Below are 27,307 nucleotides of genomic sequence, written 5' to 3'. Positions count from 1 at the left end.
ATGAATGAATGAAAATTGCTTATTGTCACAAGTAGGCTTCAATGAAGCCTCCCCGAACAGGCGCCGGAATGTGGCGACTAGGGGCTTTTCACAGTAACTTCATTGAAGCCTACTTGTGACAATAAGCGATTATTATTATTATTATTACTTACTGTAAAGTAGGTTTCCACTTACCCTCTCGCCAGGGAAGGCTATTTCTGGATCAGACACGGCGGCAATCTTAGCAAGAGCATGGGAGGCCTTAGTCTTACCGATGTCAGTGCCGTGCAGGGCAAGAGGCAGCAGAGTCTGAGTAAGAGAATGGATAGAATGAGAGACAGTGGTGTGCAGAGAGATGATGGACTCCGAGAATTTTACAGCAGAGACGGAGGCCAATCAGCCCATCACATCTATGCTGGCTCGTTGAAGGGGCCATTTGCCCAAATCCTATTTCCCAACCCTGAACGCAAAACCGTTGAAATGTTTATTTTTCACTGATTTCACAATATCATCTTTCAGTTCAATTCCTGTCGTAGTAATCCTCTAATGCAACCTTTGTCATGTGAGAGTGCCTTTAAGAAATGGATGTTTAAGCAATGTACCTTTAAGAAATGCAGTGATGTCATAGTGTGGGTGGAGTTGGGCTTTAGATCAGCCATTTTGCAGTTTTTAGTTTCAGTTTGAAAAGAGCTTGGGGTGTGTCTGTGTTTGCAGTGAGCTGGATCTGCTGTGATCTCTGCCATGAAAGACTATCTCTGGATGATTTGGGTGATTTAAACTCATAATAGTAAAACCTTTAACCTGATGTGTTTCTGTTTAAAGGTGTTAAGTCTCTTGGATGTTGAAAAGAATAACTGAAGGGTTATTTAGTGTTGTAATATTTTCGGGATTATCTTTGAAGTAAGGGGTGTTAAGAGATCCAATGTTGATTTAAAAGGTTAAGTTGAGTTCATGGAATAAACATTGTTTTGTGTTTAAAAACCCACCTGTCCATAATTGTAATATCAAACCTGGAGAACGAGCCGTGTGCTCAGAAAAGCAACAATAGCATTAAAGGGGGAGGTTGGTTGAACTCCATGATACATTTTAGGGTTCTGAAAACACCTCGCCCATAACACCTTCATGACCAAAGGCACCTCTTTAAGTAATTTCAGAGCAGTCCGGGACTGCAAAGTATTCTATAGATCCATTTACTTTTTTTAAAATGTTTTTGAATTTATTGTGCCTTGCGTGTTAAGTCCATTGTGTAATGATATGTATATTGACTGGGATGTAGAGTTAACAAGTTAATGATAATGCTTCTTCCCACTAGAGGGAACCACAGAACAGTCATAAGGGCAGCACGGTAGCATTGTGGATAGCACAATTGCTTCACAGCTCCAGGGTCCCAGGTTCGATTCCGGCTTGGGTCACTGTCTGTGCGGAGTCTGCACATCCTCCCCGTGTGTGCGTGGGTTTCCTCCGGGTGCTCCGGTTTCCTCCCACAGTCCAAAGATGTGCAGGTTAGGTGGATTGGCCATGATAAATTGCCCTTAGTGTCCAAAATTGCCCTTAGTGTTGGGTGGGGTTACTGTGTTATGGGGATAGGGTGGAGGTGTTGACCTTGGGTAGGGTGCTCTTTCCAAGAGCCGGTGCAGACTCGATGGGCCGAATGGCCTCCTTCTGCACTGTAAATTCTATGATAATCTATGATATATATCATGTGACTTCGGGGATTCTGGGATTAGAAGATGATTAGATGATTGGGAGTTATGGGTTAGGAGAGAGCTGAAAGAGTATCAGCCTTAGAGAGCAGTTGTATACTTGAGAGTTCTGTAAATTAGAAATAGCATAGTTTTATACAATAACCTTCTCCTTTAGGAATGTGAACAAATCTTGGTTAGTAGTGTAATAAATTTGTGGTTTTGTTCATTAACAAAGCTTGGTGTTCTTTATTCAACACTACGCATCCGAGCCATCCAGATAAAGCAGAATAGAGAACATAACACATTGCATTTTATGCCTTCCACTGTCTCACTTGGTCCTGTAGCTAATGGATTGGGAAGTTCTGCTCTGTGAATTTCACAAGATGATAAGGATGATTTTCCATTTCATATTTCAGCAGAACTATTCGATTCAGTAATGTGAGGATGGGAGGAGTCCCCTCCTCAACCAGACCCAGATTGCCCATTAATTACTCAACATCAAATTGTGGAGCATAATCTTCCCTTAGGTCTTCCAAAGCAGAACACAAGCTCCACATTAATTGTGGGATGTACTGTGTGCGCACTGATTATTAAAGTTACTAAGCTGAAAATATGGCATTAATGGTACCTATCCATAGTGTGCCGCTTTATGGATTTACCGATATTGTAATTAGCAATGAATTAATTAACTACTTCTTAATAATTACTTTGCTAGTTAATTGCCACTGATATACACGAACAACCCAATCTGGTTACCGACTCCTCAGCATCATGGTGAACACGTGCATTGTGAGCTTTGGAGGTGCAGAGGGTAACGTTTCTACCTCTGAATCAGAAACTGTGGGTTCAATACCCAACTCGAGGGCTTGAGGGCCACACAAGGTGTGCGTATATATAACACGGCCAAACAGGCTGTGTGTCAACCTGCAAATCCTGCCCACACGCACCAATGGCGGGTAGTAAGAGTAAGAGTGGGAGAGATTCCTGGTCAGTCACGGGATGGAATGTAAATTGGAACCATCATTATCCACAGCTCCAGATGACGACACGCATGTAAAAGTTACACAGCTACTAGACTCCTCAACGCCTCTCCCTTGGATTGATCTGTTCCCTGTAAGAACACTATTCACGACGCTCCATGCTGCTCTCCAATCAGTATTTGTCGATGTAACATTTGTCAATGTACTCTGTTGATTATTCTTTTGTCTACTACGTACTGTGTACATTCCCTTGGCCGCAGAAAAATACTTTTCACTGTACTTCGGTACATGTGACAATAAATATCAATCAAATCGAAGTTATGTTGGAACGGAAACCGTACACTCTGAGTGAGCAGTAACCCACCGACAACATAGCTATCATTGGCGTAACACCTGAGGGTTATTCTTGGTGAGGCATGTAGCCCAAATTGGATGTTGCAATCAAGAGAGATACCATTGGGTCTCCACTGGGCTGGTTCGTGAGTGGAGCGGTCACAGCAAAAAGGCTCCCGCAGTTCCATGAAGTCGGGGCTTTTTCAGGGCCTCCGGATTTAAATTAAAAAAATTTTTTTTTAAGTTTCCCGTGAAATTGGGAGCAGGGGAACTGGGCCCTCGGGAGAGGAGCGATCCGGCGGCACCCCACCCCCCCCAAAGCATGGCAGCAGAGCGCAGGGCAGGACAAGCGGCGGCCAGGACCAAAGCGGGGGCCGAACCTGCAGGGAGGAAGGAACGGAGGAGCGACCCGACACCCCCCCCCACCCCCCAGCAGGGGAGCGCAGGGTGCGACGAGCGTCATCCCGGACCGAGCAGCGGGAAACAAGGCGGGGACCAACCGACCGAAAAACTTTTAAACTTTTGAAACTTTTCTTTAAAAAAATATATTTTTGCACTTTTCTTGTTCTCACCCGAAACAAGTTCACCTGAGAAGAATTTTATAAAAGAGGAAAAATAAAATGGTAAAGGAGAGCAGGGAGGGGAGAAGAAAACAGGGAAGGGGGGGAGAAAATAAATAAATAAATAAGAGGGGGGGAAGGGAAAAAAAAAGTGGGGAGAAAATGCCAGAAGGGAGCCAAAGCCGAGGGAGAAGGGGCACCAAAGGCAGGCGGGGCAATGGGCGAGCCAGTTCAGATGAGTCAATCAGCGAGCAAAGCGGCAGAATGGAAGTATCGCCGCATCAAAAGGAGCTGGGCAGACAGGTGCCGTCTCCCCCGTGGCCAGGGGGGAGCTGGAACTAGAAGGCAGCCTTTGCCGAGGCGCTGAGGGAACATCAGCAGGTAAACAAGGCAGAGGCTAGGGCAGACATAGAGTCCGCAGTGCAGGCAGCAATGGACAAGGACCTGGCGGAGGTGCAGCAGGCCCTGGGCAGGGCAGAGGAGAAATTGGTCGCCCAAGGGAAGAAACTGGAAGCCCAAGAGGCGACCATCAAGGAGCTGGAGAAAGCAGCGACTGATGTGAGCGACCGGATCACCGCCCTGGAGAGGGAGGTGGCGAGACTGGGCATAACACAGGGGAGCCTGAAGGGCAGAGTGGACGACCAGGAAAACCGCTCGAGGAGGCAAAATGTCAGGATAGTGGGCTTACCGGAGGGAATCGAGGGTAGGAACCCCATGGCATACGTGGCCGAGATACTGGGCAACTTAGTGGGGAAGAAAACCTTTCCCAGCCCACCAGAAATGGACAGAGCACATCGGTCGCTGCGCCCGAAGCCCAAAGCAGGGGACCACCCCAGGGCAGTTATAGCTAAACTGCACCGGTACCAAGACAGGGAAACAATCCTACGCTGGGCCAGGAAAAACAGAACTTGCAAATGGGAAGGACACGCCATTAGAATTTACGAGGACGTTGGGGCAGACCTAGCCAGGAGACGGGCCAAGTTTAATAGAGCGAAAGTAGCTCTTCACAAGAGCAACGTGCGTTTTGGTATTCTGTACCCAGCGAAACTCTGGGTCACATACCAAGAAAGAGAATACTTCTTTACAGCCCCTGCCGAAGCAAACAAGTTCGTTGAGGAACACGGGATGGAAAACCACCAGCGAAGGTAGAAATGAGGGGCCCCTGTCAGGGGGCAACAACACGCCGACGGGGGGGGGGGGGGGGGGGGGGGGGGGGGGGAGGGAGGTGTGAGGCAATGCCAGCCCCCCCCCCCCCCCCCCCCCCCCGCCCCCGCCACGGCGAGCGCATCCTGAACCAAGAACAAACCACTGCCCAAGGGACCACTTCAGGTGGGAGGCCAGGCCCCAGCACGAGGGAACGAGAGTAGCGGAGAAGAGAGAGCAAGCAAGAGAAGTGCAGGGTAGGATAGGGGACGAGCGGGCAGAAAACCGTAGGGGCCGGGCAGGGGAGAAGCGAGACAGTAACTCCCGAGAGGGGGGCCACCGTACTAGCGGGAAAGCTAGCGCCGGGGGCATGCAACAAAGCAGGGCCGCAGCGCGCCCCCAACAGGGGGGAAGGCGCCAGGCTGGAGGTGGGGGGGACCACTCAACAGAGACGGGAGAGCAAACTGGGACAGAAACAGGGGAAAGAGGGACAAAGGAGGGGTACAAGGGAGAGAGGGGAAAGGGGAGAGACCAGGAGGGGGGGGGACACAGGGAGGGAGAGACCGGGGAGGGGCGACACAGGGAAGGAGGGACAAACAAGGCTAGAAAAGGAATAGGGCTACAAAGTGCCACAACAAGGGCTCGAAACAAGGAAACGCTGCAAGCACCTACCCAGTACGGTCTCTGGACGAAGTCAGACCCCAGAGTGCAGGGGACTACCCGCACGGCGGACGCACAGTGGGCGGCCATGTCGGGTGCCCCCGGACAAAGGGAAACCCTGGAGTGCAGGGACCCGACCGCATGAGAGAGCAGTGACAGCTGCCATCCTGGACGGCCCCCTAACAAAGGGAAACCCCGGAGGGCAGGGGCCTGTCCACCAGGTAAGTATGGTTAATCCCACAGGAGCGGGGGGACAGAAGCCCCCCACCAGGATAGTCACCTGGAACGTAAGGGGACTCAACGGCCCAGTGAAAAGATCCAGAGTCCTCACCCACCTGAGAAACATGAAAGCCGACATAGTCTTCCTCCAAGAGACACACCTGAGAGAGCAGGACTGACTGTGGGTAAGAAAGGGCTGGGTGGGACAGACCTACCATTCCTGCTATTTTTTTTTTTATATTTTATTGAAAATTTTTGGCCAACCATCACAGTACATTGTGTATCCTTTACACAGTAATATAACAATATAAATAACAATGGCCAGTTTTATAAACAAGAAATAAATAATATATAAACAAAAACAAAACTAAATGGCAACTGCCTTGTCCCAGATAAATATTCTCCAAAAATATGTTTTAACAGTCCAATATACAATTATCTATAACAACAACCTATACATATTATACTTATATATTAACATCCCTGAGAATCCCTCTGGTTTCCCCCCCCCCCGGGCTGTTGCTGCTGTCTTCTTCTTTTCCATTCCCTCTATCTTTCTGTGAGGTATTCGACGAACGGTTGCCACCGCCTGGTGAACCCTTGAGCCGATCCCCTTAGGACGAACTTAATTCGTTCCAGCTTTATAAACCCTGCCATGTCATTTATCCAGGTCTCCACACCCGGGGGCTTGGCTTCCTTCCACATCAACAGTATCCTGCGCCGGGCTACTCGGGACGCAAAGGCCAAAACATCAGCCTCTCTCGCCTCCTGCACTCCCGGCTCTTCTGCAACCCCAAATATAGCCAACCCCCAGCTTGGTTCGACCTGGACCCCCACTACCTTCGAAAGCACCTTTGTCACCCCCACCCAAAACCCCTGTAGTGCCGGACATGACCAGAACATGTGGGTGTGATTCGCTGGGCTTTTCAAGCATCTCGCACACCTATCCTCTACTCCAAAAAATTTGCTAAGCCGTGTTCCAGTCATATGCGCCCTGTGTAACACCTTAAATTGTATCAGGCTTAGCCTGGCACACGAGGACGATGAGTTTACCCTACTTATGGCATCAGCCCACAGCCCCTCCTCAATCTCCTCCCCCAGCTCTTCTTCCCATTTCCCTTTCAACTCGTCTACCATAATCTCCCCCTCGTCTCTCATCTCCCTATATATGTCTGACACCTTACCGTCCCCCACCCATGTCTTTGAGATCACTCTGTCCTGCACCTCCTGCGTCGGGAGCTGCGGGAATTCCCTCACCTGTTGCCTCGTAAAAGCCCTCAGTTGCATATACCGGAATGCATTCCCTTGGGGCAACCCATATTTTTCGGTCAGCGCTCCCAAACTTGCAAACGTCCCATCTACAAACAGATTTCTTAATTGTGTTACTCCTGCTCTTTGCCATGTTCCAAATCCCCCATCCATTCTCCCCGGAGCAAACCTATGATTATTTCTTATCGAGGACCACACCGAGGCTCCCGTCTTTCCCCTGTGCCGTCTCCATTGCCCCCAAATTTTCAGAGTAGCCACCACCACCGGGCTTGTGGTGTATTTCTTCGGTGAGAAAGGCAACGGCGCCGTCACCATGGCTTGTAGGCAAGTCCCCCTACAGGACGCCATTCTCCAATCTCTTCCACGCCGCTCCCTCCTCTTCTCCCATCCACTTACATACCATTGAGATGTTGGCGGCCCAGTAGTACTCACTCAGGCTCGGTAGCGCCAGCCCCCCCCCCTATCCCTACTACGCTGCAAAAATCCCTTCCTCACTCTCGGGGTCTTCCCGGCCCACACAAAACTCATGATACTCTTCTCAATCCTTTTGAAAAAAGCCTTTGTGATCACCACCGGGAGGCACTGAAACACAAAGAGGAATCTCGGGAGGACCACCATTTTAACCGCTTGTACCCTCCCTGCCAGTGACAGGGATACCATGTCCCATCTCTTGAAGTCCTCCTCCAGCTGTTCCACCAACCGCGTTAAGTTTAACCTATGCAATGTACCCCAATTCTTGGCTATCTGGATCCCCAAGTAGCGAAAGTCCCTTGTTACCTTCCTCAACGGTAAGTCCTCTATTTCTCTGCTCTGCTCCCCTGGATGCAGCACAAACAGCTCACTTTTCCCCATGTTCATCTTATATCCTGAAAATTCTCCAAACTCCCCAAGTATCCGCATTATCTCTGGCATCCCCTCCGCCGGGTCCGCCACATACACCAATAAATCGTCCGCATAAAGAGATACCCAGTGTTCCTCCCCTCCCCTGAGTACTCCCCTCCACTTCCTGGAACCCCTCAATGCTATTGCCAGGGGCTCAATCGCCAGTGCAAACAATAATGGGGACAGAGGACATCCCTGCCTCGTCCCTCTATGGAGCCGAAAATACGCAGACCCCCGTCCATTCGTGACCACGCTCACCATCGGGGCCCTATACAGCAGCTGTACCCATCTAATATACTCATCTCCAAAGCCAAATCTCCTCAACACCTCCCACAAATAATCCCACTCCACTCTATCAAATGCTTTCTCGGCATCCATCGCCACCACTATCTCCGCTTCCCCCTCTGGTGGGGGCATCATCATTACCCCTAGCAGCCTCCGTATATTCGTATTCAGCTGTCTCCCCTTCACAAACCCAGTTTGGTCCTCATGGACTACCCCCGGGACACAATCCTCTATCCTCATTGCCATTACCTTGGTCAGAATCTTAGCGTCTACATTTAGGAGGGAAATAGGTCTATAGGACCCGCATTGCAGCGGGTCCTTTTTCTTTCTTTAGGAGAAGCGATATCGTTGCCTCCGACATAGTCGGGGGCAGCTGTCCCCTTTCCTTCGCCTCATTAAAGGTTCTCATCAGTATCGGGGCAAGCAAGTCCACATATTTCCTATAAAATTCGACTGGAAATCCATCCGGTCCCGGAGCCTTCCCCGCCTGCATACTCCTAATTCCTTTCACTACTTCCTCTATCTCGATCTGTGCTCCCAGTCCCACCCTCTCCTGCTCCTCCACCTTAGGAAATTCCAGCCGGTCCAGGAAGCACATCATTCTCTCCTTCCCATCCGGGGGCCGAGCTTCGTATAATCTTTTATAGAATGCCTTGAACACTCCATTCACTCTCTCCGCTCCCCGCTCTATCTCTCCTTCCTCATCCCTCACTCCCCCTATTTCCCTCGCTGCTCCCCTTGTCCTCAATTGATGGGCCAGCAACCTGCTCGCCTTCTCCTCATACTCATACTGTACACCCTGTGCCTTCCTCCACTGTGCTTCTGCAGTACCCGTTGTCAGCAAGTCAAATTCTACGTGTAACCTTTGCCTTTCCCTGTACAGTCCCTTCTCCGGTGCCTCCGCATATTGCCTGTCCACCCTCAGAAGTTCTTGCAGCAACCGCTCCCGTTCCCTACTCTCCTGCTTTCCTTTATGTGCCCTTATTGATATCAGCTCCCCTCTAACCACTGCCTTCAGCGCCTCCCAGACCACTCCCACCTGGACCTCCCCGTTATCATTGAGTTCCAAGTATTTTTCAATGCACCCCCTCACCCTTAGACACACCCCTTCATCTGCCATTAGTCCCATGTCCATTCTCCAGGGTGGACGCCCTTCTGTTTCCTCCCCTATCTCCAAGTCTACCCAATGTGGAGCGTGATCCAAAATGGCTATAGCCGTATACTCCGTCCCCCTCACCTTCGGGATCAACGCCCTTCCCAAAACAAAAAAGTCTATTCGCGAATAAACTTTGTGGACATAGGAGAAAAACGAAAACTCCTTACTCCTAGGTCTGCTAAATCTCCACGGGTCTACTCCTCCCATCTGCTCCATAAAATCTTTAAGCACCTTGGCTGCAGCCGGCCTCCTTCCAGTCCTGGACCTCGACCTGTCCAGCCATGGCTCCAGCACCGTATTAAAATCTCCCCCCATTACCAACTTTCCCACCTCTAGGTCCGGGATGCGTCCTAGCATGCGCCTCATAAAATTGGCATCATCCCAGTTCGGGGCATATACGTTTACCAAGACCACCGCCTCCCCCTGTAATTTGCCACTCACCATCACGTATCTGCCCCCGCTATCCGCCACTATGGTCTTTGCCTCAAACATAACCCGCTTCCCCACTAGTATAGCCACCCCCCTGTTTTTCGCATCTAGCCCCGAATGAAACACCTGCCCCACCCATCCTTTGCGTAGTCTAACCTGGTCTATAAGTTTCAAGTGCGTCTCTTGTAACATAACCACGTCTGCCTTAAGTTTCTTAAGGTGTGCGAGTACTCGTGCCCTCTTTATCGGCCCGTTCAGCCCTCTCACATTCCACGTGATCAATCGGGTTGGGGGGCTTTTTACCCCCCCCCCCCCTTGTCGATTAGCCATCCCCTTTTTCCAGCTCCTCACCCGGTTCCCACGCAGCTGTCCCCCCCCCAGGCGGCGCCCACCCCACCCCATTCCGGCTCCCCCCTCTCCCCAGCAGCAGCAACCCAGTAACTCCCCCCTCCCCCCCCCCCCCCCCGCTAGATCCCCCACTAGCATAGTTACACCCCCCATGTTGCTCCCAGAAGTCAGCAAACTCTGGCCGACCTCGGCTTCCCCCCGTGACCTCGGCTCGCACCGTGCGACGCCCCCTCCTTCCTGCTTCCCTATTCCCGCCATGATTATCATCGCGCGGGAACAAAGCCCGCGCTTCCCTTTTGGCCCCGCCCCCCATGGCCAACGCCCCATCTCCTCCACCTCCCTTCCTCCCTCCACCACCACCTGTGGAAGAGAGAAAAGTTACCGCATCGCAGGATTAATAACATAAAACTCATCTTTTCCCCCCTTTTTTCCCCCCTCTTCGCCCCCCATACTCGCCCCACCACTTTGTTTCAAACGTTCTTTTTTAATAACCCACTTATTCCAGTTTTTCTTCCACAATAAAAGTCCACGCCTCATCCGCCGTCTCAAAGTAGTGGTGCTTCCCTTGGTGTGTGACCCACAGTCTTGCCGGTTGCAGCATTCCAAATTTTATCTTCTTTTTGTGAAGCACCGCCTTGGCCCGATTAAAACTCGCCCTCCTTCTCGCCACCTCCGCACTCCAGTCTTGATATCGCGGATCACCGCGTTCTCCCACCTACTGCTCCGAGTTTTCTTTGCCCATCTAAGGACCATCTCTTTGTCCTTAAAACGGAGGAATCTCACTACTATGGCTCTAGGAATTTCTCCTGCTCTCGGTCCTCGCGCCATCACTCGGTATGCTCCCTCCACCTCCAGCGGACCCGCCGGGGCCTCCGCTCCCATTAACGAGTGCAGCATCGTGCTCACATATGCCCCGACGTCCGCTCCCTCCGCACCTTCAGGAAGACCAAGAATCCTTAAATTATTCCTCCTCGCGTTATTCTCCAGCACCTCCAATCTTTCCACACATCGTTTATGGTGTGCCTCATGCATCTCCGTCTTCACCACCAGGCCCTGTATATCGTCCTCTTTCTCGGCAGCCTTTGCCTTCACGACCCGAAGCTCCCGCTCCTGGGTCTTTTGCTCATCCTTTAGCCCTTCGATCGCCTGTAATATCGGGGCCAACAGCTCCTTCTTCATTTCCTTTTTAAGTTCTTCCACGCAACATTTCAAAAACTCTTGTTGTTCAGGGCCCCATGTTAAACTGCCACCTTCCGTCGCCATCTTGGTTCTTGCTTGCCTTCCTTGCCGCTGCTCCAAAGGATCCACTGCAATCTGGCCACTTCCCTCTCCTTTTTCCATCCGTTTCCAGGGGGGATTCCCTTCTGGTTTACCGCACAGTGCTTCTAGCCGTTAAAATTGCCGTTGGGGCTCTTATTAAGAGCCCAAAAGTCCGTTCCACCGGGAGCTGCCGAAACGTGCGACTTAGCTGGTCATCGCCGCACCCGGAAGTCCCTACCCTTCCTGCTATGGGACGAGGGCCAGGGGGGTGGCGATATTGATCGGCAAGAGGACGATGTTTAAGGCGACAAAGACGGTTACGGACCCAGGGGGACAGTACATCATGGTCAGCGGGGCCCTGGATGGGGCACCGGTAGTACTAGTTAACGTGTACGCTCCCAACTGGGACAACACGAGTTTTATCAAGAAGACCATGGCAGAAATCCCTGACATAGCGACGCATCGACTAATCATGGGGGGGGGAATTGTGACGTGAGGCTGGAGACGGGCAGGGCCCAACGCCCCACGTGGAGGTTGGATGTCACCCTACTAGCGGACAAGGCCTTCAACGAAAGGTTATCACTGCAGAGTATACAGAGAACAACCAGAATGGGAAGGTCGTACCCTCCACATTCTGGGAAGCACTAAAGGCCGTACTAAGAGGGGAAATCATCGCTTTCAAAGTGCGAAGAGATAGGGAGGAAAGGGCGGCTTGGCAGCAGCTGGTCGACTCCATACTGGAGGTAGACCGTAAATACTCCAAGGCCCCGACCGTAGAGCTCCTGGCGGAGAGGAAAGAGCTACAAAGGAATTCTGATCAGCTCTCCACCAGGAAAGCAGTGCACCTACTCCGCCAGACACGTGGGACCCTATACGAACACGGAGACAAAGCCAGCCGCCTGTTGGCACACCAGCTGAGAAAGCAGGCAGCCACCAGAGAAATTGTACAAATCAGGGATACCAGAGGCATGCTAGAAACAGAACCAGAAAAGATCAACAAAACCTTCAAGGCCTTCTACCAAGGGCTGTACACCGAGTGAATAAGGGGATGGATCAAGAAGCCAGAAGCCGAGTGGGTGCGCGCGGAAGAGGCCTCCTGCATCGGGACCTCCCTCCGGGCCCTCGCCAGGGCGGCACCCCATCCCCACCCAAAAAACACTCCAGCAGCCCGGTGGTGATAGCCATCCTCCAGTCCTGGAACCAACTACGGCAGCAATTTGGCCTGACCAAAATGTTGGACAAAGCTCCCATCTGCAACAACCACAGGTTCACACCAGCGCTGACTGACACCACCTTCAAAAAGTGGGAGCAGGATGGAGGGACACTGACAGTCAGGGACCTATACACGGACGGCAGGATCACAACACTGGGCGAACTGACAGAGAAATTCCAGCTAGCCAGGGGGAACGAGCTAAGGTACCTGCAACTAAAAAATTTCCTACGTAAGGAGACAGGGACATACCCACAACCACCACGACAGACATTACTGGAAGAGTTACTGGACGCAAGCATCCTAGATAAAGGAAACTGTAACGACATGTATGACCGACTGGTAGAAAGGGCCGACACCGTACTGGACGCAGCAAGAAAGAAATGGGAGGAGGATGGGGATTGAGATAGGGTGGGGACTCTGGAGCGAAGCACTGCATAGGGTCAACTCCACCCCCACGTGCGCAAGGCTCAGCCTGACGCAACTAAAAGTGGTGGTACATAGAGCCCACTTAACAAGAACCCGTATGAGTAGGTTCTTCCCGGAGGTGGAGGACAGATGTGAGCGGTGCCAAGGAGGCCCAGACTTGCAGGGTACTGGACAGCCTTCTTCGAGACAATGTCCAAAGTGGTGGGGATGAGGGTGGAGCCATGCCCGAAAGTGGCGGTCTTCGGGGTTTCAGACCAGCCAGATCTATTCCTGGGGAGGAGGGCGGACACCCTTGCCTTTGCCTCCCTGATCGCCCGCCGTAGAATCCTGTTGGGCGGTCAGCAGCACCACCCAAAGCTGCAGACTGGCTGGCGGTCAGCAGCACCGCCCGAAGCTGCAGACTGGCTGGCGGTCAGCAGCACCACCCAAAGCTGCAGACTGGCTGGCGGTCAGCAGCACCACCCAAAGCTGCAGACTGTCTGGCGGTCAGCAGCACCACCCAAAGCTGCAGACTGGCTGGCGGTCAGCAGCACCACCCAAAGCTGCAGACTGGCTGGCGGTCAGCAGCACCACCCAAAGCTGCAGACTGGCTGGCGGTCAGCAGCACCGCCCGAAGCTGCAGACTGGCTGGCGGTCAGCAGCACCACCCAAAGCTGCAGACTGGCTGGCGGTCAGCAGCACCCAAAGCTGCAGACTGGCTGGCGGTCAGCACCACCCAAAGCTGCAGACTGGCTGGCGGTCAGCAGCACCACCCAAAGCTGCAGACTGTCTGGCGGTCAGCAGCACCACCCAAAGCTGCAGACTGTCTGGCGGTCAGCACCACCACCCAAAGCTGCAGACTGGCTGGCGGTCAGCAGCACCACCCAAAGCTGCAGACTGTCTGGCGGTCAGCACCACCACCCAAAGCTGCAGACTGGCTGGCGGTCAGCAGCACCACCCGAAGCTGCAGACTGGCTGGCGGTCAGCAGCACCACCCAAAGCTGCAGACTGGCTGGCGGTCAGCAGCACCACCCAAAGCTGCAGACTGGCTGGCGGCCAGCACCACCCAAAGCTGCAGACTGGCTGGCGGTCAGCAGCACCCAAAGCTGCAGACTGGCTGGCGGTCAGCACCACCCAAAGCTGCGGACTGGCTGGCGGTCAGCAGCACCACCCAAAGCTGCAGACTGGCTGGCGGTCAGCAGCACCGCCCAAAGCTGCAGACTGGCTGGCGGCCAGCACCACCCAAAGCTGCAGACTGGCTGGCGGTCAGCAGCACCCAAAGCTGCAGACTGGCTGGCGGTCAGCAGCACCCAAAGCTGCAGACTGTCTGGCGGTCAGCACCACCACCCAAAGCTGCAGACTGTCTGGCGGTCAGCAGCACCACCCAAAGCTGCAGACTGGCTGGCGGTCAGCAGCACCCAAAGCTGCAGACTGGCTGGCGGTCAGCAGCACCACCCAAAGCTGCAGACTGGCTGGCGGTCAGCAGCACCGCCCAAAGCTGCAGACTGGCTGGCGGCCAGCACCACCCAAAGCTGCAGACTGGCTGGCGGTCAGCAGCACCGCCCAAAGCTGCAGACTGGCTGGCGGTCAGCAGCACCCAAAGCTGCAGACTGGCTGGCGGTCAGCAGCACCACCCAAAGCTGCAGACTGGCTGGCGGTCAGCAGCACCACCCAAAGCTGCAGACTGGCTGGCGGTCAGCAGCACCACCCAAAGCTGCAGACTGGCTGGCGGTCAGCAGCACCCAAAGCTGCGGACTGGCTGGCGGTCAGCAGCACCGCCCAAAGCTGCAGACTGGCTGGCGGTCAGCAGCACCACCCAAAGCTGCAGACTGGCTGGCGGTCAGCAGCACCACCCAAAGCTGCAGACTGGCTGGCGGTCAGCAGCACCACCCAAAGCTGCAGACTGGCTGGCGGTCAGCAGCACCGCCCGAAGCTGCAGACTGGCTGGCGGTCAGCAGCACCACCCAAAGCTGCAGACTGGCTGGCGGTCAGCACCACCCAAAGCTGCAGACTGGCTGGCGGTCAGCAGCACCACCCAAAGCTGCAGACTGGCTGGCGGTCAGCAGCACCACCCAAAGCTGCAGACTGGCTGGCGGTCAGCAGCACCACCCAAAGCTGCAGACTGGCTGGCGGTCAGCAGCACCGCCCGAAGCTGCAGACTGGCTGGCGGTCAGCAGCACCACCCAAAGCTGCAGACTGTCTGGCGGTCAGCAGCACCCAAAGCTGCAGACTGGCTGGTGGTCAGCAGCACCACCCGAAGCTGCAGACTGGCTGGCGGTCAGCACCACCCAAAGCTGCAGACTGGCTGGCGGTCAGCACCACCCAAAGCTGCAGACTGGCTGGCGGTCAGCAGCACCGCCCAAAGCTGCAGACTGGCTGGCGGTCAGCACCACCCAAAGCTGCAGACTGGCTGGCGGTCAGCAGCACCACCCAAAGCTGCAGACTGGCTGGCGGTCAGCAGCACCGCCCGAAGCTGCAGACTGGCTGGCGGTCAGCAGCACCACCCAAAGCTGCAGACTGGCTGGCGGTCAGCAGCACCACCCAAAGCTGCAGACTGGCTGGCGGTCAGCACCACCCAAAGCTGCAGACTGGCTGGCGGTCAGCAGCACCACCCAAAGCTGCAGACTGGCTGCCCGACCTCTCGGAATCTCTCCAAATGGAGAAAATCAAATTTGCCATCCGAGGGGCAGTCGGCGGCTTCCACAGAACGTGGGAGCCATTCACCCAATTGTTCCGGGAACCTGTTTGTGGCCAACAAACAAGCAGAAGAATAGCCAGGCAGCCAAGAATCAGGGGAAAGTAGCCAAAGCATGAGAGGGAGAGATAGACCGGGAAAGGGGCGGGGGGGGGGGCAGCTAAATCTAAGAGGAAGGAAAGGCGAGCCACGGGGGGGGGAGGAGGGGGGGGGGGCAGGAGCGGGAAGAGGGGGGGTAGAGGGAAGAGACGGAACAATAGTGGATAACCAGGGAGGGGGAGGGGGGGGAGGCAGGGAAACGTTAACAAACTTAACATCCACAGGAACAGAGAAAACGGGGAAGACGGGAGGGCCGCAGAAGCGGAACGAGATGACAACGGCAGCGAACTCCGTCTGGGAGAAGCAAGGGACGACAACACCACGAACAGGTGCCGACTTATGTGTGTAAATAATTTTGCCAAGTGTACAGAGCTGCTGCTGTTGAGCGGGGGCATAATACCGTCCGATGGCTTCTCAGGGAAAATTAAAACGTCAGCAGCAGCAACGACCCGTAGGGGAGTGGGGGCGAGTGCTCCGTTGGGAGGGTGTGGGAAGACTGAGGCGCGTGGGGTCACGTCTAGTTAATTGCTATTGTATATTCTCTTTTTGCACTATGTTAATGTTCACTCTATTTTGCTGTGTTAGGATTATTACTATTTATTATGAAAAACTTTGCAAAACTTTAATTTAAAAAAAAATGTCAATCATTGGCGTAACTATTTTCAGTTTTAGTTTCCCGCAATGTAATACCCAACTTCAAATGTTAAAACTGCACTCAACAGAACTGAGAGATTATACTTATTGGAAAAGGATTGAGTAAGCTGGGACCCTTTCCTCCAGAAGAGAAAAAAGTACATAGTCCAATAAAGGTCTTTAAACTAATTGAGGGGTTTAGACACAGAGAGGGTGCTTCCATTTTGGGGTGGGGACCAAAGCTATGGGCCATCAGTGTAAGAGAGTCACTAATTAACTCCACAGAGAATACAGGAGAGATGTCTTCACTGATAGAGTGCTGAGAGTGCAGAGCATTTTGCCACAAGGATTAGCTGATGTGCCACTTTTTTAATAAATTTAGAGTACCCAATTACAATTATATATTTTTTTCCAATTAAGGGGCAATTTAGCGCGGCCAATCCACCTAACCAGCACATCTTTGGGTTGTGGGGGCGAAACCCACGCAAACACAGGGAGAATGTGCAAACACCACACGGACAGTGACCCAGGGCTGGGATCAAACCTGGGACCTCGGCGCTGTGAGGCAGCAGTGCTAACCACTGTGCTGCCCTGAGATGACACATTTAATGGTACGCTGCCAGGGCAAAGGGAAGTAGGGCTGCATGGCCTGTTTTGGTGCTGGGAAATTCAATACCATTCTCGGTAATTACCTTTCCTCCACCTTGTGCCACAACCTTGCCACGATCTCGAACATCCTCAACCAAAGCAAGGAACACTCTGAAGAATCAAAGAGAAATTCGATTCAGGAACAGTTCAGAAAAAGGTATACACCCTGAGAGTTTCTTTAAAAAGTGAAAATTGCATTCCATTGTACAACAATACGATGCAGTTCCTTAAATGATGCACACTAAACAATCTCACCAATAGGAGGTTTATGGGCTGTGGTGATACACCACTGTACTCCCCTACCATTGTACATAGTATATAATAGTTGTGTGTAACGTGGCCCTGTAATACTGTGTATTGTACTGTAGCTCTGTAGAGGTTCGGTCACTGGTAGGTAACCCGACCTGGCCACGGAGAGCTCCGCCTTAGCCACTCCCCCGGGAGTTCCGTATAAGAACCTCTTCTGGGACAGCCCCCATTCTGTCTGGGGTCGTCTGTGTCGGGTAAGCCTCCCATGTAGTATATTAAAGCCTGAGTTAAAGTCTCACATGTCTTTGTGGTTCTTGACGCTTAGTGCATCATGGGCTCAAGCCCCATCCCAGAGATTTGAGCAGCAAATCCAGGATGACAGCCCCTGTGCAATACTGAGGGAGTGCCGCACTGTCAGAAATGCTGGCCGCGATTTTGCTGCGGGTGAATGGCCGTCAGCTTTTGCGAGAGGCCAAATGTGCCGACGAGAACTCCAAATGCGCTGTCACCGGGCCCACCCCGCTGACGTAATCAGGTTCACGGCCAGTGAGGGTGTGGGCCTGATTACCGTGGATCTAATTATGCTTAAACAGCTTTTAATGCCGTTTCTCCCGGGGTCGTCAGACGCTCCCACCCCCAAAACAGAAATCAGTTATGGTGACCACGCCGGGGGTTCGGAGGTGTGTATAGACCTTGGGTGGTGAGGGTCAAGGCTGGGTAGAGCACTGGCACTGTCCCCTGGTGCCCTGGCACTGTCCCCTGGCACTGTTCCCTGGTGCCCTGGCACTGTCCCCTGGTGCCTGGCACTGTTCCCTGGTGCCTGGCACTGTCCCCTGGTGCCTGCCACTGTTCCCTGGTGCCCTGGCACTGTTCCCTGACACTGTCCCCTGGTGCCTGGCACTGTTCCCTGGCACTGTTCCCTGGCACTGTCCCCTGGTGTCCTGGCACTGTTCCCTGACACTGTCCCCTGGTGCCTGACACTGTTCCCTGGTGCCCTGGCACTGTTCCCTGGTACCTGGCACTGTTCCCTGGTGCCCTGGCACTGTCCCCTGGTACTGTTCCCTGGTGCCCTGGCACTGTTCCCTGGTACCCTGGCTCTGTTCCCTGGTGCCCTGGCACTGTCCCCTGGCACTGTCCCCTGGTGCCTGGCACTGTTCCCTGGTGCCCTGGCACTGTTCCCTGGTACCCCGGCACTGTTCCCTGGTGCCCTGACACTGTCCCCTGGTGCCCTGGCACTAACAGGTTGGCACTTCCAGGGGGCAGTGCCAGCGGCGGGGCCTCCAGTGAACCCCAGCAATGGTGGGGTTTAACACTTAAACCCCAGTGCCGGCTATGGTGTGTGTGTGTGTGTGTGGGGGGGGGGGGCTTTACTTTGAAATTGGAGCACCCTTTAAAAATGGCTTGCCGACTCTATCAGGCCCAGAGCGACGGCACAAAACACGCCCACCTGCTTTTTGTTTGACAAAGTGTCAGAGGATCCAGACTGAAAACCTGGTTGTGTTTCTGGGGGTGGCGGGGGACATGTCCGTTTTCATTCGGAACCTGACACTTTGCCATTTCGGGGGGGGGGAAATTCCGCCTCCTGTCTTTCGATTGAGCCGACCCAGGGCTCTGCCCAGCTGCTCAGGTGAATATTAATAATCCCAGGAACACGAGGGAGTTCTCCCTGTTGTCGTGGCTAACATGCATCCTTTACAAAATCATAAAAGTGCTTTGGTATGTCCTGAAATTTTGACAGGCGCTATATAAAGGCATGTCTTGCTTTAAAAGAACGTCCCTGTTAGTTAGCCATGGGAATTGGTAACTGTGTCTGTTTGAGGGCCGTGTTGATTAATTGTATTAATGTGCCAGCCTGGCACAGCTGGCCTCTGAACCAAAATGCCATGTGTTCATATTTCACTGCAGCATTTGGAAACCTCCTCTATCCTGACACTTTCAGTGCAGTACTGACGGAGCGCTGTACTACTGGCGATGACGTCTTTCAGGAGCAACACCAAATTGAGATCTGTCTGTTCCGGTTTAACCGTGCATCCGGTTCCCTTTAAAATTGTGATCAAAGAGACACGTATAACTTACCGAGCCATGAGCTCCTTAGTCTGTTCTGTCAGAATGGCACTATCTGCCTTCAGCATGACAGCAAGTGCGGAGACAACACCAACCTTGATCAAACGCTTGACACGGACCATCACAAAGTCTTTTTTATCCTGTAAAAACAATGGAGGCCATCATTCACATTTACAATAATCTCGCATTTTCCTTCTCTCTTTCCACCCATTATGTGTGTTAAAAAAAACAAAGTGTGTCCGTGTGTGTGTGCATGCTAGGGCTCAGTGGGTCACACTCTCACCCTGGAGTCAGAAGGTTCTAGATTCAACTCTCACTCCAGAGATCTGAGCAGAGAGATCTAGGCTGACCCACCCAACACCTGTACAGAGGGAGTGCTACGCTGGCAGAGGAGCAGTCTTTCGAATAAGATGTCGAACCAAAGGCCCATCTGCCCTCTCAGGGGGAATGCAGCAAATTCCATCACCATCACACTGAAGAGTTTTCCAGCGGCCTGGGCCGCTCAAGGAATTTTTCACTCAAGGAACACCAGGAAAAGAAAGATTATCTCTTACTGTTTGTGAGAGCGTGTTGGATGAAAGTTGGCCGCAATGTTTCCTACACATCAAACATATTTAATTGGCTGTAAAGTGCTGAATATCTGCGGTAATGAAGGGGCTATATAAACGTAGCTCTTGCCATTCCTTTACCTTCGGGTGGTCTTCAGGAACATGCTGTTTTGACAACTTGGCCAGCTCAACCATCTCTGGGATTTTCTCTTTTACATCATAGCTGTTAGTGCAGTTCACCAGGATCGAGGCGACAGCGTACAGGATTGTCTTGTCAGCAGACTGTTGGAAAGAAGGAGCAGCTAAATGAAGATTAAGAGGAGATTTGACAGAGGTCTTCAAAATCACGCGGGGTCTGGACAGAGAGAAACTGGCAATGGGGGGGGGGGGGAATCATTATGCGGCAAGTAGTCAGGATCTGGAAGGCACTGCCTGAGAATGGGATGGAGGCAGGCCCAATCATGGCTCTCAGAAGCGAACTGGACAATTATCTGAAGAGAAAACAAAATTACAGGGCTATGGGGATAAGGCAGGGGAGTGGGGCCGAGGTAATGTTTTTCATGCAGGAAGCTAGCATGGACACGATGGGCTGAATGGCCTCCTGCTTCGCAATCGTTCCACGGTACGAGGCAAAATGCTCTGTCAACCTCAACCCCATTGAAAAGCTGCAAAATTCAACAGGATTTATTTTTTTTACAGTGAAGAAGATTATTATTAAATTGAAAGTAATTCCCTTGTGATGGAAATCCATTAAGAATGCAACAGAACTGCATCACGCGTTGAGTCGGGCTGGACAAAATCAAATTGATAATTCAGTTGCTTTAACCCCTTTTCAATCTTACTGGGGTGAGCACAGTACGAAGTCTTACAACACCAGGTTAAAGTCCAACAGGTTTGTTTCGATGTCACTAGCTTTCGGAGCGCTGCTCCTTCCTCAGGTGAATGAAGAGGTATGTTCCAGAAACATATATATAGACAGATTCAAAGATGCCAAACAATGCTTGGAATGTGAGCATTAGCAGGTGATTAAATCTTTACAGATCTTCAGAATGAATGTGGAGGACCCAGTTGGAGGTGATAATTATCAACAAGCAGATTATCTCTACACGGGAGAAGCAAAACCGGTTCTGCCCGCTGAATAAATATCACTTCCAAAACAAAGCCCTGGGATTCATCAGAACGCGATTTAAAGAAAGCAGAGATTCATAAACAGAAGTGAATATTTTAAAATCCATTCAATCCCGTGAAATTCGTGAAGCTTTATTCCTGCATTTGCTTGCTAAATTGGGATGCAAACAAACTTTAACAATGTCTCACTCTCTCCTTGCAATATTAAAGTTGATCCAATTAACCATTCAGGTTAAATAGATGACTAGCAATAAAACTTTACCTCACTTTTCTCAAACTTTCTTTTTCTCTTTGGTCACTGCATAGCTTTGGCTGCTGAAGGGTACTAATTATTCTTCAGAGCTTTCAAAATACACTCTCCACAAAAACTTGCATTTAAATAGCAGTTTTAATGTGGTAAAATATCAAGACACTTCACAAGAGAAATATGAAGCAAAATTTGTGAGAAAAGATTTAAAAATTTACTTTTGGGAGTGGAGTTTGGGAACTCTCATGTGGCAATCATTCTGGAGCAGTTTTGAGGAGAAATCCACAGAATCTAACTTGGGTTCAGAACGGAGATAGTGCATTTGACCACAACCACCTTGCGTGCTTAAAAGAGACTTTGAGTGTTAATGAGACTATTGTAGCTTAAGACGTACTTTGCAATCCATGTTCATCTTAAAATCTGTGTGTAATTGTTAAGCTAAGGAGGGAGTAAAGGAATGTAGGGTAGAGCGAGGTGTTCCCGGTGAACGCGGCTGGGCGGAGGGCAAACCTGGGGTCGTTGCCATTTAAGAGGGCAAACCTGGGGTCGTTGCCATTTAAGAGGGCAAACCTGGGGTCGTTGCCATTTAAGAGGGCAAGAGAGCAGTTTAGGTATCTGGGGATTCAGGTAATGCATGAGTGGATCACAATGCATAGGTGGAACTTGACAGTGTTAGTGGAAGAGGTTAAAGGGGAGTGGATCAGGTTGGAGGAGGAGTCTGGCTGGGAGACCTGTACAATTTCTCTGGTTGAAAAACATTAAGTTTACCTTGAGGGGGGTCGGAAGAGGGCTTCAAGGTACGGTGGAGGCCGTTCGTGATGATATTTGAGGAGCTGTTCGTCATGGAGGGGGGAATGGAGAGGGAGGGGATTAAACGGGGAAAAATGTATGAACTGTTAACTTTGTTTTGTTGGAATGTGGTGTTGTTGTGATTGTTTACGGTTGGAATAAGATATCTTTTTTTTAAATGGAGGGAGTAAAGAGTATTGTATCACAATCCAATTTCTCATGTTTAATACATTTTTTTTTCTTGTTGTTGAAGCGAATTAATGGCCCTGTGAATTTGATCCTCCATGTTTTATTTTAAAAATGGCTACAGTCTTTTGAGCCAAAGTTCCATTCTGGGATCTTCCTGTCCCTTTGTCACATGACTGGGATTGCAACAAACTGCACGACCTGTTAAACACGAATCCTTTATTATCACTTCCGAGCAGACCCCCTCTGCTGGTACGTGTGTATATGGTAGCCTCAACTGGACAAAATGCACAATGTAAACTTCAAAACACTACACAGGGTGTGTTAGGGCCATGTTATGGAGGTGGAAATAGATAGACATAGTGATGGCAGCTTGTCTTGAGGCCAAGTAAGACACCAAGGTTGTGAAAGGTTTGGTTTAGCTTCAGGCAGTTGCTGGGAGACGACTGGAGTCAGTGGCTAAGGATTTCAGTTTTTGAAGAGGACCGAGGACAATGGCTTCAAAACAGCTGAAAAAGATGATATTCTGACAAATAATGCAATAGAATCAAAGAAAGAATCACCATAAAAATAATGATTGGTATTGTTGTGCAACAAATTGAAAAAGTAATGCTATTTATTTGAGAGGTTCATCTTTCTTTAATGTGGAAGAGGGGTATCGCTGTTAAGTGCACAGAAATGTTAAAGATGGACAGCATCTACCTTTGACAACTCAAACATTGCCTGCATTGCTGGTTCATCCTCTACAAAATCATCTTTCACATCTGCATCCAATGTCAGGTAAGCCATTCCTTCAATCGCCCACTTTCTCGTGCGAATGTCAATGTTTTGGTTGCATAGCCACCTGAAAAAGGAATTGAGTTAATTTAGCTGTAAAAATATTTCATTCTACTCGCAATAATTCATTTAATTTACAATTCGTTTGGTGAAAAACATGGACATTGTCGGAGGTATTAAAGGATAATATTAAAGCTGAGTTCTGAGTTCAGAGGTGGCGATCTTTGGTGTCAGAAGACTCGGGAGCCCAAGGGGCGAGAGAGGCCGACGTCCTGGCCTTTGCCTCCCTGGTGGCCCGGAGACAGATCTTACTGGGATGGAGGGACTCGGAGTCCCCGAAGTTGGGGGTTTGAGTGAGCGACCTGGCGGGGTTTTCGCAAACGCGGGAAAATTAAATTTGCATTGCAGGGATTTGCTCGGCGGTGGCAGCCATTCAAACTGTTCCCGCTCTTAAAAGGATCGAGAACGAGAGGGAACAGGTTGAAAGTGATTTGCAAAAGAAGCAAATGTGTTGTGAGGAAAAACTTTCTTCGCCCAGCGAGTGGTTGGGGTCTGGAATGCGATGCCTGGAAATGTGGTGGAGGCAGGTTCAATGGAGGCATTCAAGAGGGCATCAGATGATGATCATTTGAATAGAAACACCATGCAGACATACCGGGGAAAAGGCTAGGGAATGGCATTTAGTCATAAGGCTCGTTTGGAGAGCTGGTGCAGACACAAAGCCAAATGATCTCCTTCAACGCCATAACAATGCTATGATTCGGTGTGAAACTTGGCAATGAACCTGTGCACAGCAAACTCCCTGAAACCATAATGTGATAACGACCAGATCATTAGGGATTTTCTTCTGCAGCGGTTGATTGGGAGATAAATACTGGCCAGGATACCGGGGAGAACTCGTCTTCAAAACAGTGCCTGGGACCTTTTACATCCACCTGACAGGGCAGTTGGGGCCTTGGTTTAAACATTCTAGAAGACAGTGACGGTGATGTTCCAGCCCCGCTCCCACTGCGGGATTGGAAAATCCCTCCCAAATTCACAGACCTTTGGCTGGTCCATCAGATTTTCTATCGCGGCTGCAACAATTCCTGTCGTGGGAGGAATTGGAATATCTCGGCCAGTATCTCTGACATGGCAGCATTCCCTCCGTTCTGCATTCGGAGGGTCAGCCGGGATTACCCGTTCGAGTCTTGAACCCACAGCCTTCTGATTTAGAGGCAAGAATGCAATCCATTGGGCCACACCCATAGATAGATTCGTGGATACATAAATATATACATGTAAAATATTCTGAAGCACTTTTATTTATCTCAGCCTTTGTATATAGCCTAATTCCTGACAATGTTATTTTTAGCTATTGAATATAAATCGAAAAATTATTCATTTCGGTCCGCAAACACGCAGAACACAACGGAGCGCCATTTGCGGGGGCGGGAGTCTCTCTTCACGCCACTCATCAATGGGATTGCCCATTGAAGCCCCCCCACACCGCTAGGAAACCCGTGGGCGGGTGCTGCACTGTCAGGGGATAAATGAATCCCAATGGCTGGAGAATTGCAGCTGCTGTGTGTAATCTTCAATTCTTCATCTAACAACACAAAGCTTCTCATTTTGGTAAATATTTTGTAAGTTGTTCATCTGGAAACACCTGGGGCGGGATTCTCCGACCCCCCGCCGGGTCGGAGAATCGCCGGGGGCTGGAGTGAATCCCGCCCCTGCCGGTTGCCGAATTCTCCGGCACCGGATATTCGGCGGGGGTGGGAATCGCGCCGGCTGGCGGGCCCCCCCACCCCCGGCGATTCTCCGGCCCGCATGGGCCGAAGTCCCGCTGCTGGAATGCCTGTCCCGCCGGCGAGAATCAAACCACCTCTCTTACCGGCGCGGGTGGGCTCCGGGGTCCTGGGGGGGGCGCGGGGCGATCTGGCCCCGGGGGGGTGCCCCCACGGTGGCCTGGCCCGCGATCGGGGCCCACCGATCCGCGGGCGGGCCTGTGCCGTGGGGGCACTCTTTCCCTTCCGCCTTCGCCATGGTCTCCACTATGGCGGAGGCGGAAGAGACCCCCTCCACTGCGCATGCGCGGGGATGCCGTGAGCGGCCGCTGACGCTCCCGCTCATGCGCCGCCCGGCAAAGTCAGTTTTGCGCCAGCTGGCGGGGCACCAACGGCCTTTCCCGCCAGCTGGAGGGGCGGAAATCAGTCCAGCGCAGGCCTAGCCCCTCAAGGTGAGGGCTCGGCCCCTCAAGATGCAGAGGATTACGCACCTTTGGGGCGGCGCGATGCCGGACTGTTTTGCGCCGTTTTTGGCGCCGGTCGGTGGACATCGTGCCGATTGCGGAGAATCCCGCCCGTTATTGTAAACACCAGAAACTTTAATAAAGGGCCATGATGTGGAGATGCCGGCATTGGACTGGGCTGGACACAGTAAGATGTCTTACAACACCAGGTTAAAGTCCAACAGGTTTGTTTGGAATTCCTCAGGTGAGTGAAGAGGTGGGTTCCACAAACACATATACAGACAAAGTCAATGATGCAAGATGATACTTTGAATCAATTTATAAAGGGAACTGGAGGTTTTTTTCAAAATATCGTTGGATCATTTTTAACAATGTTCTTTACAAGCCCTTCAGGTCATTGTCAATTTGATATCCAACAAGCCAATATCTCATGCAAAGCTGGAGTTAATAAAACACAATCTTGCAATGTTCCACCAGAATAAAGATTAAATATGGAAATCTATTCACTGCTCTACATTGGCTCAGGGTCCAGCAACATCTCAAATTTAAACTCCTCTTCCTGGAGTTCTAAACCCTCCATTGCCTCGCCCCTCCCAACCTCTGTATCTCCTGCAGGACTACAACACTCCAAGATCTCTAAGCTCCTCCCGCTCTGGCCTCTGACAGAATTTTAATCACCCCACCATTGGGGGTCATGCCTTCAGCTTGCTGCGAAATTTAATCTGTGAAATTCCATAGAACCATAGAATTCCGACAGTGCAGACATTGAGTCTGCACGGACCCTCTGGAAGAGCACCCTACCCAAGGGCCACTCCCCTGCCCTGTCCCTGTAACCCCATAAACCCACCTAAACTGCACATCAGGGGCAATTTAGCATGGCCAATTCATCTACCCTGCACATCTTTGGGTTGTGTGGGTGAAACCCACGCAAACACGGGGAGAATGTGCAAACTCCACACGGACAGTGACCCAGAGCCGGGATCGAACCTGAGACCTCGGCGCCGTGAGGCAGCAGAGGTAACCATGCTGTTCTCCTAAAACTCATCCTTTTGTCCAAATTTTAGCCAGTCACCCGTCCTGCTATCTCCTCACGTAGTTTCCTGTCAAACTTTGGGCACAATTTACCGGCCACGTCCCGCCAGAGTCAGGACTTGGCGCAGCCGGTAGATCCCGCGAGAGGCCTCTTCTTGGATTCACGATGGCCGTTACGCCTCGTGAGATCTAACGAGATCCCGCGATCTAGATCCCGCCCACAATGGGTGTGACCCAGATTTGCATGGTTAAGTGAGTTTAAGACCATAAGACATAGGAGCAGAATTAGGCCACTCGGCCCATCGAGTCTGCTCCGCCATTCAATCATGGCTGATATTTTTTTCACCTCCAGTCTCCTGCCTTCTCCCCATAACCCCTGACCCCCTTATTAATCAGGAACCAATCTATCTCTGTCTTAAAGACACTCAGTGATTTGGCCTCCACAGCCTTCTGCGGCAAAGAGTTCCACAGATTCACCGCCCTCTGGCTGAAGAAATTCCTCCTTTTCTCTGTTTTAAAGGATCGTCCCTTTAGTCCGAGATTGTGTCCTCTGCTTCTAGTTTTTCCTACAAGTGGAAACATCCTCTCCATGTCCACTCTATCCAGGCCTTGCCGTATCCTGTAAGTTTCAATAAAATCCCCCCCCCCCCAATCCTTCTAAACTCCAATGAGTACAGATCCATGAGAATCGTGAACAAGGACTCCCAAGTCCCTTTGAACTTAGATTTCCTAAGCATTTCCCCATTTTTAAAATAGTCTATGCCTGAATTCCTCGTTCCAAAGTGCATAACCTCACACTTTTCCACATTGTATTCCATCTGCCACTTCATTGCCCACTCTCCTAGCTTGTCCAAATCCTAATGCAGCCCCCCTGCTTCCTCAATACTACCTGTCCCTCTACATATCTCTGTATCATCTGCAAACTTAGCAACAGTGCCTTCAGTTCCTTCTTCCAGATCATTAATGTATATTGTGAAAAGTTGTGGTCCCAGCACAGACCCCTGAGGCACACCACTAGTCACCGGCTGCCATCCTGAAAAAGACCCCTTTATCCCCACTCTCTGCCTTCTACCAGTCAGAGAGGACTGCACACTTCACTCTGCCGATGCCAGATCCAACCAGTGTCCGGGATCGATTGGCCTAGTTGGGGTTTGTTTTGCTACATTTTTATTT

The 27,307-nt window shown here is 51.4% G+C and overlaps 1 protein-coding gene across 4 annotated transcripts in view; it reads right to left on the bottom strand.

Annotated features, from left to right (window-relative positions):
• Positions 1 to 27,307, bottom strand: part of unc45b (unc-45 myosin chaperone B) — a 152,415-nt gene that overhangs the window by 23,526 nt on the left and 101,582 nt on the right. For all 4 annotated transcript variants that reach the window (XM_072517424.1, XM_072517421.1, XM_072517423.1 and 1 more), the window contains exons 12-16: positions 22,795 to 22,936; positions 19,884 to 20,024; positions 19,207 to 19,334; positions 16,926 to 16,992; positions 175 to 288 (exon numbers count right to left, since the gene is read on the bottom strand). In XM_072517424.1, the coding sequence (XP_072373525.1) occupies positions 175 to 288; positions 16,926 to 16,992; positions 19,207 to 19,334; positions 19,884 to 20,024; positions 22,795 to 22,936 (592 nt within the window). The remainder of the gene's footprint in view (positions 1 to 174; positions 289 to 16,925; positions 16,993 to 19,206; positions 19,335 to 19,883; positions 20,025 to 22,794; positions 22,937 to 27,307) is intronic.

Source organism: Scyliorhinus torazame, chromosome 9, assembly GCF_047496885.1.
Source record: "Scyliorhinus torazame isolate Kashiwa2021f chromosome 9, sScyTor2.1, whole genome shotgun sequence".
Classification (NCBI taxonomy): domain Eukaryota; kingdom Metazoa; phylum Chordata; class Chondrichthyes; order Carcharhiniformes; family Scyliorhinidae; genus Scyliorhinus; species Scyliorhinus torazame.
Note: the sequence above shows the minus strand (reverse complement) of the source record. Positions and strands in the feature narration are given on the sequence as shown.